Source organism: Chroicocephalus ridibundus, chromosome 7 (assembly GCF_963924245.1).
Source record: "Chroicocephalus ridibundus chromosome 7, bChrRid1.1, whole genome shotgun sequence".
NCBI lineage: Eukaryota > Metazoa > Chordata > Aves > Charadriiformes > Laridae > Chroicocephalus > Chroicocephalus ridibundus.
This window is the reverse complement of record NC_086290.1, coordinates 43283982-43297318: the sequence shown is the minus strand read 5'-3', so window position 1 is coordinate 43297318 and position 13337 is coordinate 43283982. Positions and strand designations below refer to the sequence as shown.

Genomic DNA, 13337 nt, shown 5'->3' with positions numbered 1-13337 from the left:
TTGTTAATGAAGCTTGTTTGATTAAAAAACATCAAACATCTAGGTTCTCACCAGTTTCCTGCACAAGTCCAGTTTGTAAGCCAGCAACAAATACTGAATTCGAGACCAGTACTTCACCTACACAGCAAACTTCTTGCCAGTGATAAGGACTGTTTAGGAAAATCAAGACCAAGGTAGCTTTTCTGATAAGGGTCCTTACAGTCTGTTTCAGTAAACGTGAAATAATGTTCTTCCTTTACCAGCTGGCATAATTATCTAATGGGGCAATTGCAATACCAGTCAAAGATGTCTGTTTTCCGAGACTGATGTCATGCCTAAGAGTATAGGCCATAAATCTGTTTCATGTCTTATCGCCTTTGTGCTACACTTAAAGGCAGTATGACCTTGTTTAAGGAAAGGAAGCTGAATCCTTATCCTAGACTTAAAAGAACTTTGCAACTGCAATTCCAAGTTTAAGATGATCTGGGGGAAGATTTACCATCTCTGATCTTGGCTGGAAGACTGGCTGGTGTCTTGCCCTTTAGAACATCTCTTTTGACATAATGATGTTTCATTGAAGATTTCCTCCACGAATCAAAAATGTTGTTATTACAGTGCCCTGCCACTTGCATTCTCTACAGGAGTGAAAGCCTTCAGAAGTAGTGGTTACACAGATCACTTCAGAGAGAGTGAGATATTGTTCCTTCTCTGGTTGGACCACTGGTGATCTAACTCCTGCAAACTCCTCAGATGACTCTGCAGTCAAGAGCTTAGGCTTTAGAGAAAGGAAAAAAGAAACAAAGAAAAGTGTCACCTTACCCAGTCTAGTCCTTAGCATACCTTGGGGGAAATTCTACGTTTTAATACCAACAAGGGCTTCTCCACCCGGTAGTTTCAGTATTCAAACAGTGAAAGACTTGTTTGTGTGTTTGCGTGCATACCTGTACTCATGTCCAGTCATCCCTGTCTAGAAAATGCTTTCAGATATGTCTACACTCCACTCATGCACTTACGTATTTCCAGAGACCTGGTTCACAGAATGAGATGCTTCCTATTCCAATGACGAAATCCACTTGTGTTTGCAGCAGGTTCTCCTTCTGTGTTCCTTCTCTGACTTTTTGTTTATAATACAAGTATGTCAGTCGAGGTGAGGGTTTTACTTGGAAACCTTTGAATAGCCAGAGTCAATAACCCTTGCTGCAAGTACTTCACAGACATATGTTGGCTTTCAGGGCAGCACAGAATGCATGCAAAGAATTTTATTCTCAAACCCAAGGATATCATTCACAATTCATGATGGACAGAACAATTGTATACCGTGTCAACAAGAAGGATGGTGCAATATTGCTTGTATTCTGCTAGGAAAGAATTGATCTGTCTGATGCATTGAGAAGTACTTCAGTCAGCAGATCACCTTCTGGTTTTTCTGAATGCTTCAAGAGAGTAGACTGGATTGTTTTGAGAGGAAGAAATGATGTTTAGTGTATTGAAGGCCTCTTATCGGCCACAGGGTATCTCAGGATAGGTCTTTTTACTTTGGCCATCAACAAGAAATGCACGCTGAGGAGATTACGGACCAGTATCTTCCGTCCTCCCCATCTCTATGCCACCTTTCCTTTCCCTCTACCCCACCTCTTGCCAGTCTTTCTACACATGATATGCTTGTAGACCATGCTGAATCTTATTTCAAAAGAGCATGAGTTTCCCTTACATCACAAAACCATATAGGCATTCCCTTTCCCTACTCATTCGTGCACTGATGGAATTTGCTCGTCCTTTCCATCTGGCATACCAGGAAGGCATTTTTGCGATACAGTTTAAGATACTTAAGCTACATGAATAGTGCTAATATCCAGCAGTTCCAAAGGGCTCTTTTCTCTGCCCTGACTCTGGAAGGGGGGATCATCTTGTTCCGAAAACCATGAGGCTGCTCAGGTGGGCACCACCTCTGGTCCTCAGTACATTCCACCCGAGCTCGAGATGCATCAGAAGTCCGTGTGAAATAGCCCTGTACTGGATAGCCTGTTGGGTAGCTACCTGGAGGTGTGTCTGTTTTTAAGTTTACGCGGTTGTGAAAACATCTGAAAATCACGTGGCACGATACCCATAGTTGCTGTTTGTGTGAAAGACTTTGGGCCCCTCTTCAGACAAATTGATGATGTGGAGGTGGCAGCTCGGGGTCCCTAGCAGTGTGAGCTTACTTGTGGACTCCAGTTTTGAAGGCAAAATGAAAAGCTTATTTACCAGTGACTACACTTCCTTGAAATCTATAGTCTGCATGTATTTCCACACTTGCTCTCTCCCCTGGAATTAAGCTGTTTCCGTTCTGCTGTGACAGGGGATTGAGATGGCACCGTGTCCTTGCTGTGCGTGCCTGCGCTTTTCTATGTCTACCTGTACTACATATATTCCACCGTGACAGAGGGGCCTTAGACACCACACCTTCCGTGCTCTGAGTTTAAAAATATTACCTGAGCGAGTACTGAGTGCTGCTGTGTAAAGTCATCCGTAAAATCATTACACATATGGACTGCAGTGCACAGAAATGTGTTTCCTGCTCAGCAGTGTCACTCTCCTAGGAGATTTGCATTATTCCTGAGAAAGCTGTGGAGCTTCACGTGGATTTTTACTAAACTGCAGCTCAGGCATGGCTAGCACACAAGCTTGCTCCCTACTACCTGCTGCAAATCTATAAAGACGCATTATTTACGCTTGCGCTATGCCTCCATAAAGTTTTTACTACAGCATGTTTGTCTAAATATGTAAATTAAAGTATTAAAAGTGCAGTCAGCTTAATCATCCATTATTATACTGTATATGAGACCTGATTATGGATAAGCACTAAATAGTAGGGTACAATTATCTTATTTATAGCGGGGGTCATTTGGGATGAAATACTCTGTTGTAGTATTTTGGGCACTTGAATAAAGAAGAGCTTAACTAGCTTTTCCTTCTGCTTTGTCATGTAATTGCGAACCAGAAGCTGCAAGAGAAATGAAAACAATATTTAATACTGTTGCAACATACATCATAATCCTTTTGTATTTACAGGGTTATTTCTAAGTAATCTCTAACATTTATTTGAAAAAAGTGGTTTTTTATGTGTGTGTGTGTGTGTGTATATATGTGTGTACGTATTCCCCTTCATTCGCGTGCATAGTTTTCCACGCAGCACACATGTATATGGAAGTGCGTTCTCCGGGACTCAAATGTTAAAACTCAGTGCATCTCTAGGTGTGCTTTTTCTTCCTTTCTTTACCTTCACAGGGTGGCAGTTACGTTCCTGATTAGTTTTTGTTATGCCCAGTGTTACCTTTTCCTTTCTAAGTTCTTCAGACTCAGACTTGATCTTCTTAGATTTTCCAGTTTACAACACAGTTGCTGCCACTGTAACACTGAAGCCTGTTGTCACTTTTGCTTAACTAAATGCTATTTCACCGAGGTGACTCTTTTTTTTTTTTATGTGCCAGCTTACTTTATCTTCAGGTGTTGTCTTCAGATTCTCTTGGTGCTCTTTGGTCTTTCTGAGAGGACAGATCTGCTCTTTCCTCTACCTTGCTGTTGCAATGAGAAAAGACAAAAGCTCCCAAGACGGACAAGTTCTAATATGTCCCAAAGGGTGAGGATAAACTGCTAAATACAGGGAAATAATACAATTATTACAAGACAATTTGGTCATAATGGGGAGGGATAGACTTGCTGACATCTCCAGAGTCATTTATCTGGACCTAGGTTTGAAATCAGCTGTCAAATTTGTATTCCACAGCAGCACGCTCAAAGTTTTCTGGCTTTTGCTAAGGCAAGGACTGGTTTCCTCCTTGATCTATCTTCGGATGTGTGGCTGTATATCACCAAAATCCCTTGGATAAATTGGACTCCCACCTATAGTGTTTTCAGATGAAAGACTGAAATAATGTGACTTTCAGAAGAGAAACTGTACGCAAGTGGGCAAAGAAAAATGCGCCCCGACTAAAGGATTTTCCATGAGGCTTCTGTGTTTCTACAGAAATATGCTTTTCCCTGTTTTTCTCAAGAACAGAACGTGCAGATACCAAATGCGTTCTGTTGTAGGGTATGTAGTCTGCGCTTTTGATCAAGGCTTGTTTTATTCCAACTGTTCCCAGGCTCGCTGAAGCTCTGGCAATCTCTTGCCTGTTTTAGAAGTAAGACCTGCTGCCTTCATTTTCTTCTCAAGCAGTGGTTAGATGTGATTTTTTTTTTTTCTGGAAGGCTCCTGGTATATCCAGAGAACAGAAAAAAACATCGATTCGGTTTGAATCGGGTTACTTGTCATGAAGAAAAATTCCAGCTTTTTTCTTCCGATGCTCTCATTCGGTGGTTTGGCTTGATTGCGTAAGCTTTATGAATCATTTGTCAATACCAGATAATTTATATAAGATATAAGGTGAATATTTTGCTGCCTTTGTGTATTGGGCCAGTCAGGAGCATGCCCCTCGCAAATATGAGGACAAATCCAACCTTTTCTTAATGCAGGTCACTGCTGAGCTCCTGTCATGCCAGGTAGATTACTCACCGGTTTGTTTACTAAGGAAATCTGAAATACATAAGAGCTTTGAAAGTGTGGGTTTTGATCCTTTTTCTGCACGGAATTGTGGACGTTGTGTACAAAGTTTTATTTTTTTCATGTTGTACCAGCAGGAATCTCATTACAGGCTTTCACGCTTTCACTGGCAGTAGTGTCTGCCTTTGAGGTATTGAATGGTCCTATTTGGTCAAGTTATGGCAGGTTGATAGCTTCGTCTGCCTTCTTCTGGTCTGGTAACAGTGTAGTGACAATATTCTGCTAAATTTGTGCTTGCTGCTGTGACCCTGAGGGGGTTTTTTACAGCATCAGTCTATGTGGCAACAAAGCTAGAAGCCCATATAGATACTAAAGGTATACATTTCTGTAAACGAAGTATTGGCTGTTCACAGAAAGTCTGTTCTAGAAATAACATATCCCCGAAATTAAAGGCTTCCAGGGTTTTGTGTAGCAATGGGCTGAAGTTCACTGACCACCGTCAGGCTGTGTATCTTCCTAGCAGGAAGGAAATTCAAGGTTGTACTGTCTATGTCCAGAAGCCGAGTGCGTTTCAGAATGGGCACGCTGCCTTAATGAGAAGGGGAAAATCTGTCACCTGAGAAAGCCAAACAGGGATGTAGCAGTGTAAATGGTTCTACTGGGGCTAATAGTTTCCCTACCTAGAGTCATTTGATTGACCTCTGTTCCTGTTGCCATGACTCTGGATGGAGCAGTGACTCACAGAACTGGCCCTTTATGCTGACGTCTCGGGTCTGTCCAACTCTTGAGAGCAGCTTAGTGGAAAAACTTGATTGAAAAGGTAATGTGAAGCTGTGCAATGTCCCAGTGGGTATTAGAGTGCTTATCTGATTGGGTTTGACTGCCACAAATTTGTCTATAGTCAGCAAATGGGTTTATATTCAATACGTGTTGGGTTACATGTGCTGTAAGGAACATTGTTCTTCAGATTTGCTGGCTTGATTTTTATGACTGGGGACAAACGTTCAGTTCTGTGAATTATAGTTATTGTCATGTGTCCTAAATTCTGTACCTCACTCCAATGAACTTCTTATTAAACGCGTACATACTGATGGCAGGAGATTGCTCTTTACAATCTTAATAGGGCAAGGTCCCTAGACTTCTATTTGGTACAAGCAAACAACCCGACAGAGACCACTCCCCACCTTTTCCTTCCTTCATCAGTACGTTAGGTTCAGATGTTACCAGGAATATGGTTTGCAAGTGCTTGTCTGGTTGCATTTTTTCATTGCTACTGTCTCGGCAGGCTGTAACTTGGAAGTCACATCTGAGCTTTTTCTTGTCAAACCCATTCTGTCTGTGGAGGTGCTTCAGAGCAGCCGTGTAGTTTTCTGTGTTTGCAAATTATTGGCCCCCTCAGTCGGAGTTGGAGCTTGTTCAGTGTTGGTAGCCATGCTTTTATTCTGTGGAAGCCTTGAAGTTTTCCACTTTTAGGTCTTTTATTGCACTAGATTAATATTTTTTTTTCCAGCCAGCGGATTTGACATGGCTTATTTTGAAACCACCTCAGAATTTTATTAACAAAGTTGGAAATCCAGTGGGGTTAGTATGTGGGAAGAGAAACATTGCCTGCAGGACTTCTTTTGTAGAAGCTGTCTGTAAAGGAATGTTGTCTTTGGGGACTAGAATGCCCAACATGTGTGTGTTTTCCTTCAGGAGTTACTCACTCCTGGAAAATAAATCACTTAAAAACCCAGGAGACAGTGCCTCACTGCAAAAACTAAAAAGATGCTATAAGATGACGAAAGATTCAAAAGGTAAATTTTAGGGAATCCTTTATGTGCTCTGTCTGGGAAATAGGCCCTTAGGGTAGAAATCTGTTATTTGGAGTTTAAAAAAAAAAAAAAAAGTGGAGTTTAAAAAAGAAAAAGGTAGAGGTGCATAGTTATCAAATTGATCAATACTATGAAACATACATAGCTTCATCCTTTTATTTTCTGCAGCTCGTGGTGCAAATCCTGTCATCAGTGTACAACATCTGAATCCTTCCTTCTTGCCTCTTTCCTGGCCTTCCTGTAGAAGAGGCTTCTGAATGTTTTGAGGCATAACCCTGTTGTGATTTTTCTTCTTTTCTCCACCGTCTTCATTCTTTATTGTCATCTTTTTTTTTTCTTTCTCCTCGGGTGAGCCTTGCAGCTGTATGGCTTTAATCTTCAATGTGTTCAGTGCCTTCTTCCCATTAATGGTTGCTTCCTTAGATTTCCTTCTCCCTCATTTCTCTCACCCCAGTTTGGTTGATTCATGGCAGAGTGGGAAGTAGGTCCCTCACCACTCTAGTCTGAAAACCATTCCTTGCCACCAGTGTCTTTGGTCTCTTCCTCCAATGCTGTTGTACGGTTGATGAGCATTCAGATGTCCTCCTCCTCCACCTTCTGTTGTCAGACATGTTTTAAGGCTTCCGTACCACCTTCCTCATCTCTCACACATTCAGTGCTTTGAGTACTCATTTTCAAAGTCTTCGGCTGTTTGAACTTCGTCAAACTTTTGGCGATTACTTTGTGTCCTACTTACAGGTTGTTTTCTCATTACTTTTTTTTTTCATGCAGGACTCTGTGTTTCTTTGGAGAGGTAATCTCTGACTTCCACGGGTTTGGTGTGCGTCTTCCTGCAGGTCATTTACTCTCCTGTGTGTTGTTCGTGGTACTTAGTGTCTTAGCAAGATGCCATAGAGAAGGGGAAAGCGAATGAGGGGTAAATTAAGGTCAGTTCTTCCCAGGTTGTCCTACTCCTGTCTCTGGTGTTACCATTCTCTTTTAGGACACTAAAAATGATCGTTTCAGCTCTCGTTCTTTCATCTCCTTTGTTTCATGCAGCTTGGGCTCTCTCCAAATTCCGCTTGCTGCTTCCTCTGGGCACCTGAAAATGTAGAAAAATTCTCTCAAGATCCTCTGTTGCTTTGAGAATCCTTACCTCTGGCTTCCTCACAAGCCACGCTTCTCCAATTCCATCAGAATGAAGGGAAGATGAAATTCAGTGTCCTTTATATATATGGATATATCTTTATTTAAAGAGGGGAAGAGGAGAACTTTCTCCATTGAAAAGCTCCTTTTCTGTGTTGTCAGTCCTATCCTGTCACACAGGAATGAGATGAGGAGCATGTTGTCATTTACAGAGAAAGAGTGACTCTCAGAGTGGCATTCCTGGATTGAGTGGCCCTTCAGCCCAAACATGAGCTGCTTGTCTCATGCCTCTTCCTTTATATCCTTTGCTTCTTGAATTTTTAAAAAAAAAAAAAAAAAAAAAAAAAGATTAAAAGAGACTTCAACTGGATGATATCAAGGATTGTCTCATACTTGGTGCTCCTTCAGAGCCTTCATCTTGACTGCTTGCAATTTGAAAATCCCGGTCCATACCCTGACCTCCAAGGAGTGCGTGAGGAGTCCTGTCACACTGCTGGTGCCTTCCCTGCATGGCAGCTTTGAGTTTGAGTAAGATCCGTCACTCTTGTAGGAGTGACACTGAGGAGTAGGCACTGGAATCCCTGCTTTTCTTTACCAGCTTCACCCGGTGAATTCCTACCTACAGCAATTAAGATGAGACCAAGTCACGCGTTAAGCATCGTGGGAGAATTCTTCTCCTCAGGCATCCTGGAAATACCCTCTTTCCTCACTTCTTGTAGGAAACTTGGCTGCTTTAAAGATGTTCTTTCACCCTTTCGTGTGCTTCTCAGACCTTCATTTCCCCCCTCCGAAGTTACCTGTAAGCTGCTGCCCAGACCCTTCACCTGCTGCTGCTCTTCTGAGCTTTTCATCTGCAGCGTGCAGAATTTTCCACCTTTTTTCCATGCCTTGGTCCTCCATCAGCGTATACAGTGTATCCTCAAAGGGTATATTTGTATCTGATAGGAAAAAAATCTCTACTTTTGTCCTTCTAGGCTACTTCCACATCCTTTTTAATGATGATCTTAGTACTCATTTGTGTTGTGTGTAGTAATTAGAAAGAAGAAAAAAGAAATCAAGACTTTGGTCTTAATCATTTTTTGGTTCTTTCCATTCTGTCCATTTTCCTTACCTTCCTGCTATCAGTAACTCGTTGCCACAATTCATTGTTTTATAGGCTGAGTGACTGCTTTATTTCTTACAAGGCTGTGATGTAAGTTTACATTTTTGGCTACTTTGGATAAATTGGAATGTCTTCCTTTAAAGTTCTGGATCTCTGTACCAATGGCTTCAGAAAACGCGTTGGTAGCCATTTTATACCATTGAATTATTTTAATTTTCTTGATTAGGCTTCAGTGAACTAATGTCTCCAGACTAGGATTAAGCCTAGCAATGCAGTTCTATGGCACTAGGTATTTTTTTGAGGCTTAAGGCAGAATTTTGTTTAGCAGTTTCAAAGTAGAAAAAGAGAATTTAGCCTTGCCCCAGTGTTTTGCTTACTTTTATACTAGTAAAATAAATGAAACTGTTTATATCCAGTTAAGATTATATTGTGTAGAATGAAAATGTGCCTTGCCATATCAACAGAACTGTCTAAGTTTTCGAAAAATAATGGCAGGGAAAATATTGAAGAGCTTGGAATAGAAACGTGTGGAAAAGTGGCAGTAGAGCAGTCCCGCTGTGTGCCTGAGCCTAGGCTGCTGTTCTCGCATATCAGGACTAAATCAGATACAGCTGTGGATTGTAATTTCTTGAAAGCAGTGTATCACTGTTTAAAACTAACTTTAATCCTTGCAGACCAGTAATGGAGGAGGGAGTTTAAGTGATTATTCCTCCTCTGTCCCATCAACTCCAAGCACCAGCCAGAAGGAGCTGCGGATTGATGTTCCTCCCACTGCCAACACACCAACTCCTGTCCGTAAACAGTCCAAGCGCCGATCCAACCTCTTCACGGTGAGTGAGCCAAGGAGGAGACCATTGCTGTGTTTTACATAGTGCTCTGTGGTGGCGGCCTGAACTTCAGACCTGTTGAGTTCAGCTGGTCTAATCCAGACAGAATTGTTGAGATGAATCTATAGGCTTGAAAACTAAACCATCTTAGAGTTACCGTGGTGCTGTTCTGTTCAAGAACTTAAAGAGAAACTAAATACGGTGAAGTTATCCTACTGGGAATTGCAGTGAAACAAATGAATCCATGGTTGAATTCTGGAGCCTTTGTCTGACTTTAATTCTCAGACCTGTCTAGATTCCCTGGTTTGGCAGTAATTGAAGAGAAAGCTGGGCCTCTGCTCCCCGCTCCTGCCCTTATTCTCAATAATACTGCTGACTCGAGGCTTCCTTCTCGAGTCTCCTGTGTTTGTAGAGAGGTCTCAGGGTCTACCAGGGGAATACCGTGTGGTACTGCAAAGTAACTACCTTTTATTACTTTACTACTTTTATTACTGTACAGTCTCAACTCACTTTTCATTTCCAGGGTTAAAAGAGATGATGGAGATGATAAAGATATTTTTTTTCCTTCCCAAACCATCTGGTTTTTGCTTCATTGAGAGGCAAAAAAAACCCCGTACTAAATAGAAAGCTTGAGTGGTCCAATATGATGGGTCGTTGTTATGCATAAGTAGTTTGGGAAATGATAATGAAGCCTTGAGTGATCATTTCCTTAGTTTAGCAGTCTTGCCGAAAGCTTTGGGATTGTATTGCGTGCGTAATTGTGGTTCTCTAAGCAGTTTTTTGACGCTCTTGACATGCTTTATAGCAAACATAGAATCCCTGTGGGCTCCCATATAAGTCCTTTGGTAATTGTAGCTCCATGTCAGTTGCGTTTAGAAAGCCCCATCTTCCCTGTCATCTTAAAAAGTTTATATTTTTTTTTATTTCAAAGGTGATGTCACGTTCACTTCCCAAAGCCAGCTCGCTCCTTTGTTGTATCCAGGGAACCACATACAAAAAGGGTGAAACCATTTCCTTGTATCTGAATAAAATATGACCTCTCAGCCTTTAGCAAGTGGAAAGTTTTATCATCGTTTTTGAGTGCAGAGTGACAGCACAGAGTCCCAAGGGCTCGTATTCCATGTGCCCACCTCAACAGTGATATTTTGATTTAAAAACTGTAGGTCTTCAAACTCCTACAAAGGAATGAAAACCTTGCATTTGGGTTTAGGTGCAAACGTTTGGGTGCAAAACAACAAAGCGTGCGAAAATGAGCGGTAGGTGAAAATGTTGCCAATTTTGACACTGATATTTTATAGCAATCGTGTGGATTTCCTCCTCTTGGTGGGAATACTGGCTGCTGTTTGGATATACTCAGGAGTTACCAGTCCCACTAGGTGTCAGTGTCAGCCCAGAAACTGCCAGCAGAGTAATACCTCTGGAAATAGAGCCAAGACGCTACAGCATCCCTTGAAAGCATTCGCCGACCATTTCTGGTCTGAAGGATGCATAAAATGCTGTAAGGGCTGTATAGATGGTGTTGACGTTTGGGAAATTGGGGATGTTTTCAACTGGAGTTGGTGTAAATTTGAGAAAGTGAATAAAGAGAAACATATACCATCTACGATCATGGGAAAAGGCTTGAGAAGAACGTTGTCAGCTGTGTTTGCTGGAAACATAAAGCTCTGGTTTGTGAGAATAGCATAGTAAGAACCAGATTTGCTAATATGAGAGGATGTCGATTGCTGTCTTAATGTCTAGTAACTGAGGGAAAATTGGGGGGAAAACAAGTTCTTTGGAAAAGAAAAAAATAAAAATTTGACTTTTCAGAATTAGTTCAGTCTTTTAAAATCTGGGCGTATTGAATGCTGTGTAATGAGTCGCCCTGTAACCCGTGTCCTGAGGTATTTAACACTGACCCTGCTATAACCCGGGTTTCACGCCGTAGCGGCCAAGTTATAACCTGGAATTATTTAATTGAATAAATAGATGTCAAGTATTTTCTGTCTAGTTACGAACAGAGTGCTTAATCAAAATATGTTACTGTTTAGCTCAGAGTTTCTTGCTGTGCTTCTTTCCCAGCCTGTTACTTGTTTATGCCTTTATCCCTTACAGAATCTTTCAGTTTAATTGCAAAATAAATAAATATTAAAATAAATATTTCTGTTTAATTGCAAATTACCCCTTGTTATCTAGCATAGGTAATATGTTCAGTTTCCTACATTAAGCTCTTTTAGCGTTGGAAGAAAATTAAGTTGAGAACAGCTGTGAATTTTTTTAAAATTGATTACAGCTTTTGAGTTGGAATAGGGTTGGGAATTCTAAGCATGTTCATGTTTAAGTGCATAAAACGCAGTGTCTGATCTTTTTTACTCTGAATATTAATATTTGCTGTAAAGCTCTTGGTGCAATAGCTGACTTTCTACTTAAGAAAATAGATCAAATATTAGTGGAAGGCTAAATGTCCTTTGTTTTGTGCAGTGTTTTAACAGGGACGACTAACAAACAGTGTGTAGCGCAGGTGGGGATTTCAGGTGGGTGTGAGGGTCACTTCAGCAAAGAACTCTGCCTGTAACCGTGTTCAATCCCGAACGGGGTGAATGAACTTCGGGTACCGTGAGGTGCATCTCCTTTCCCATGTTCATTATTGCCCATCTTAAATCTTTGCAGAATTGCAAGCAAGACTTTTTTTAAAAAGTTAAGATGAACTCTGTCTCAGTCTCTACTATTAAGAGATCAGCGTTGTTACTTTCGGGACTCTCTGGAGTGCTGATCCGGGATTCTGGTTGTGCCCAGACCCGGGTGCTGTATCCTTCTGGGACTAAAACTTATTTCACAGACCTAACTTGGCGAAGGTTTCAAGTTGACGTAAGTCTGCGTATGACTTCCAATAAAAAGGAGAAATGAGTCAAATTATATTCATGCAGGTGTTTTAAATTTTTTTGGACTTCTGGTTCACTTGAAGGAAGTTTTAAATAGAACGACTTCACGTGTTGTCGTGACATCAGAAAAAGTCCTAGCAAATGTTGATCCAGTATGGTTTAGAGTCTATTTTTTTTTATGCTATAGGATGAAAGATGCATTGCCTGTGTCATAGGTGCAAAAGCATAAAAGATCGGAATATATCTCTGTTTCACTGCACGATTTGTCTTTATAAATAGCAGAGGCTGCTAAGATTCTCCCCTTGAAAATTTAGTCTATTCTAGAAGCTAGAATAGAATTTGCCTAGCAGAAATTTCTACATTTCTATACTTTTGGTATTTGACAACATTTTGCATATGGATGTTTCCCTTCTCTATGCAGATGCACCTATTTCCAGATGCAGTTACTTTTACAGAATGGAAGACATGGTGATTTAAAAATAAAAATGAGAAATAGTGCATAGATATTTAGCTTGCTTTTCAGAAGCGGGATCCTTTCTTTAAAAAAGTCACATAAAAAAAAGAAACATTCAAGTTGACAACTTCCCTCCCCAGGATTTGGCTACCCTCACTGAGTTTCTTTAAAATGTCACTTACGGGCACTTTGCACCATTGAAGCATTGTTTTGCCTTGTATTATTGGGAAGTGGCACTTTCAGATTCAGAAATCTGTTTTGAAGGACGGGGAACAATAGTTATCCTGAACATTGGATTTCATCCCTCCCACTTGTTTTGCTTGCTTTCATTTATTCTTTGTTTAATTCCCTGGCACGTCATTCCATTGCCCCGAACCATAGTAACTAGTGATAGGAGCCCGCTCCCGGCGGAGTGGGGAAAGCAGCACGGGATCCCTGCTGGGTAAATGTGTTCCTTAGAATGGTGTTGCTTGAAGTCCTCCTCCGTGGGTTTTCTCCCTCCCCTTCCCTCCTCTCGCGCCTGAAAGCAACTGCTTTGGGGATTATTTTTTTTTATTTTATTTTTCTTCCTTCCTCCCCTTCATATAATATGGAAAATGGATATTAGCTATCCGCAATCCTAATCGGTCTCCTAATTTCAGTGTCTTTCGAAC

The 13337-nt window shown here is 41.1% G+C and overlaps 1 protein-coding gene across 10 annotated transcripts in view; it reads left to right on the top strand.

Moving 5' to 3' along the window:
* Positions 1–13337, top strand: part of AGAP1 (ArfGAP with GTPase domain, ankyrin repeat and PH domain 1) — a 380589-nt gene that overhangs the window by 170545 nt on the left and 196707 nt on the right. For 9 of the 10 annotated variants that reach the window (XM_063341692.1, XM_063341691.1, XM_063341694.1 and 6 more), the window contains one exon: positions 9217–9372. The exons of the other annotated variant lie outside the window; for it this stretch is intronic. In XM_063341692.1, coding sequence (XP_063197762.1) covers positions 9217–9372 — 156 coding nt within the window. The remainder of the gene's footprint in view (positions 1–9216; positions 9373–13337) is intronic. 10 annotated transcript variants of the gene reach the window in all.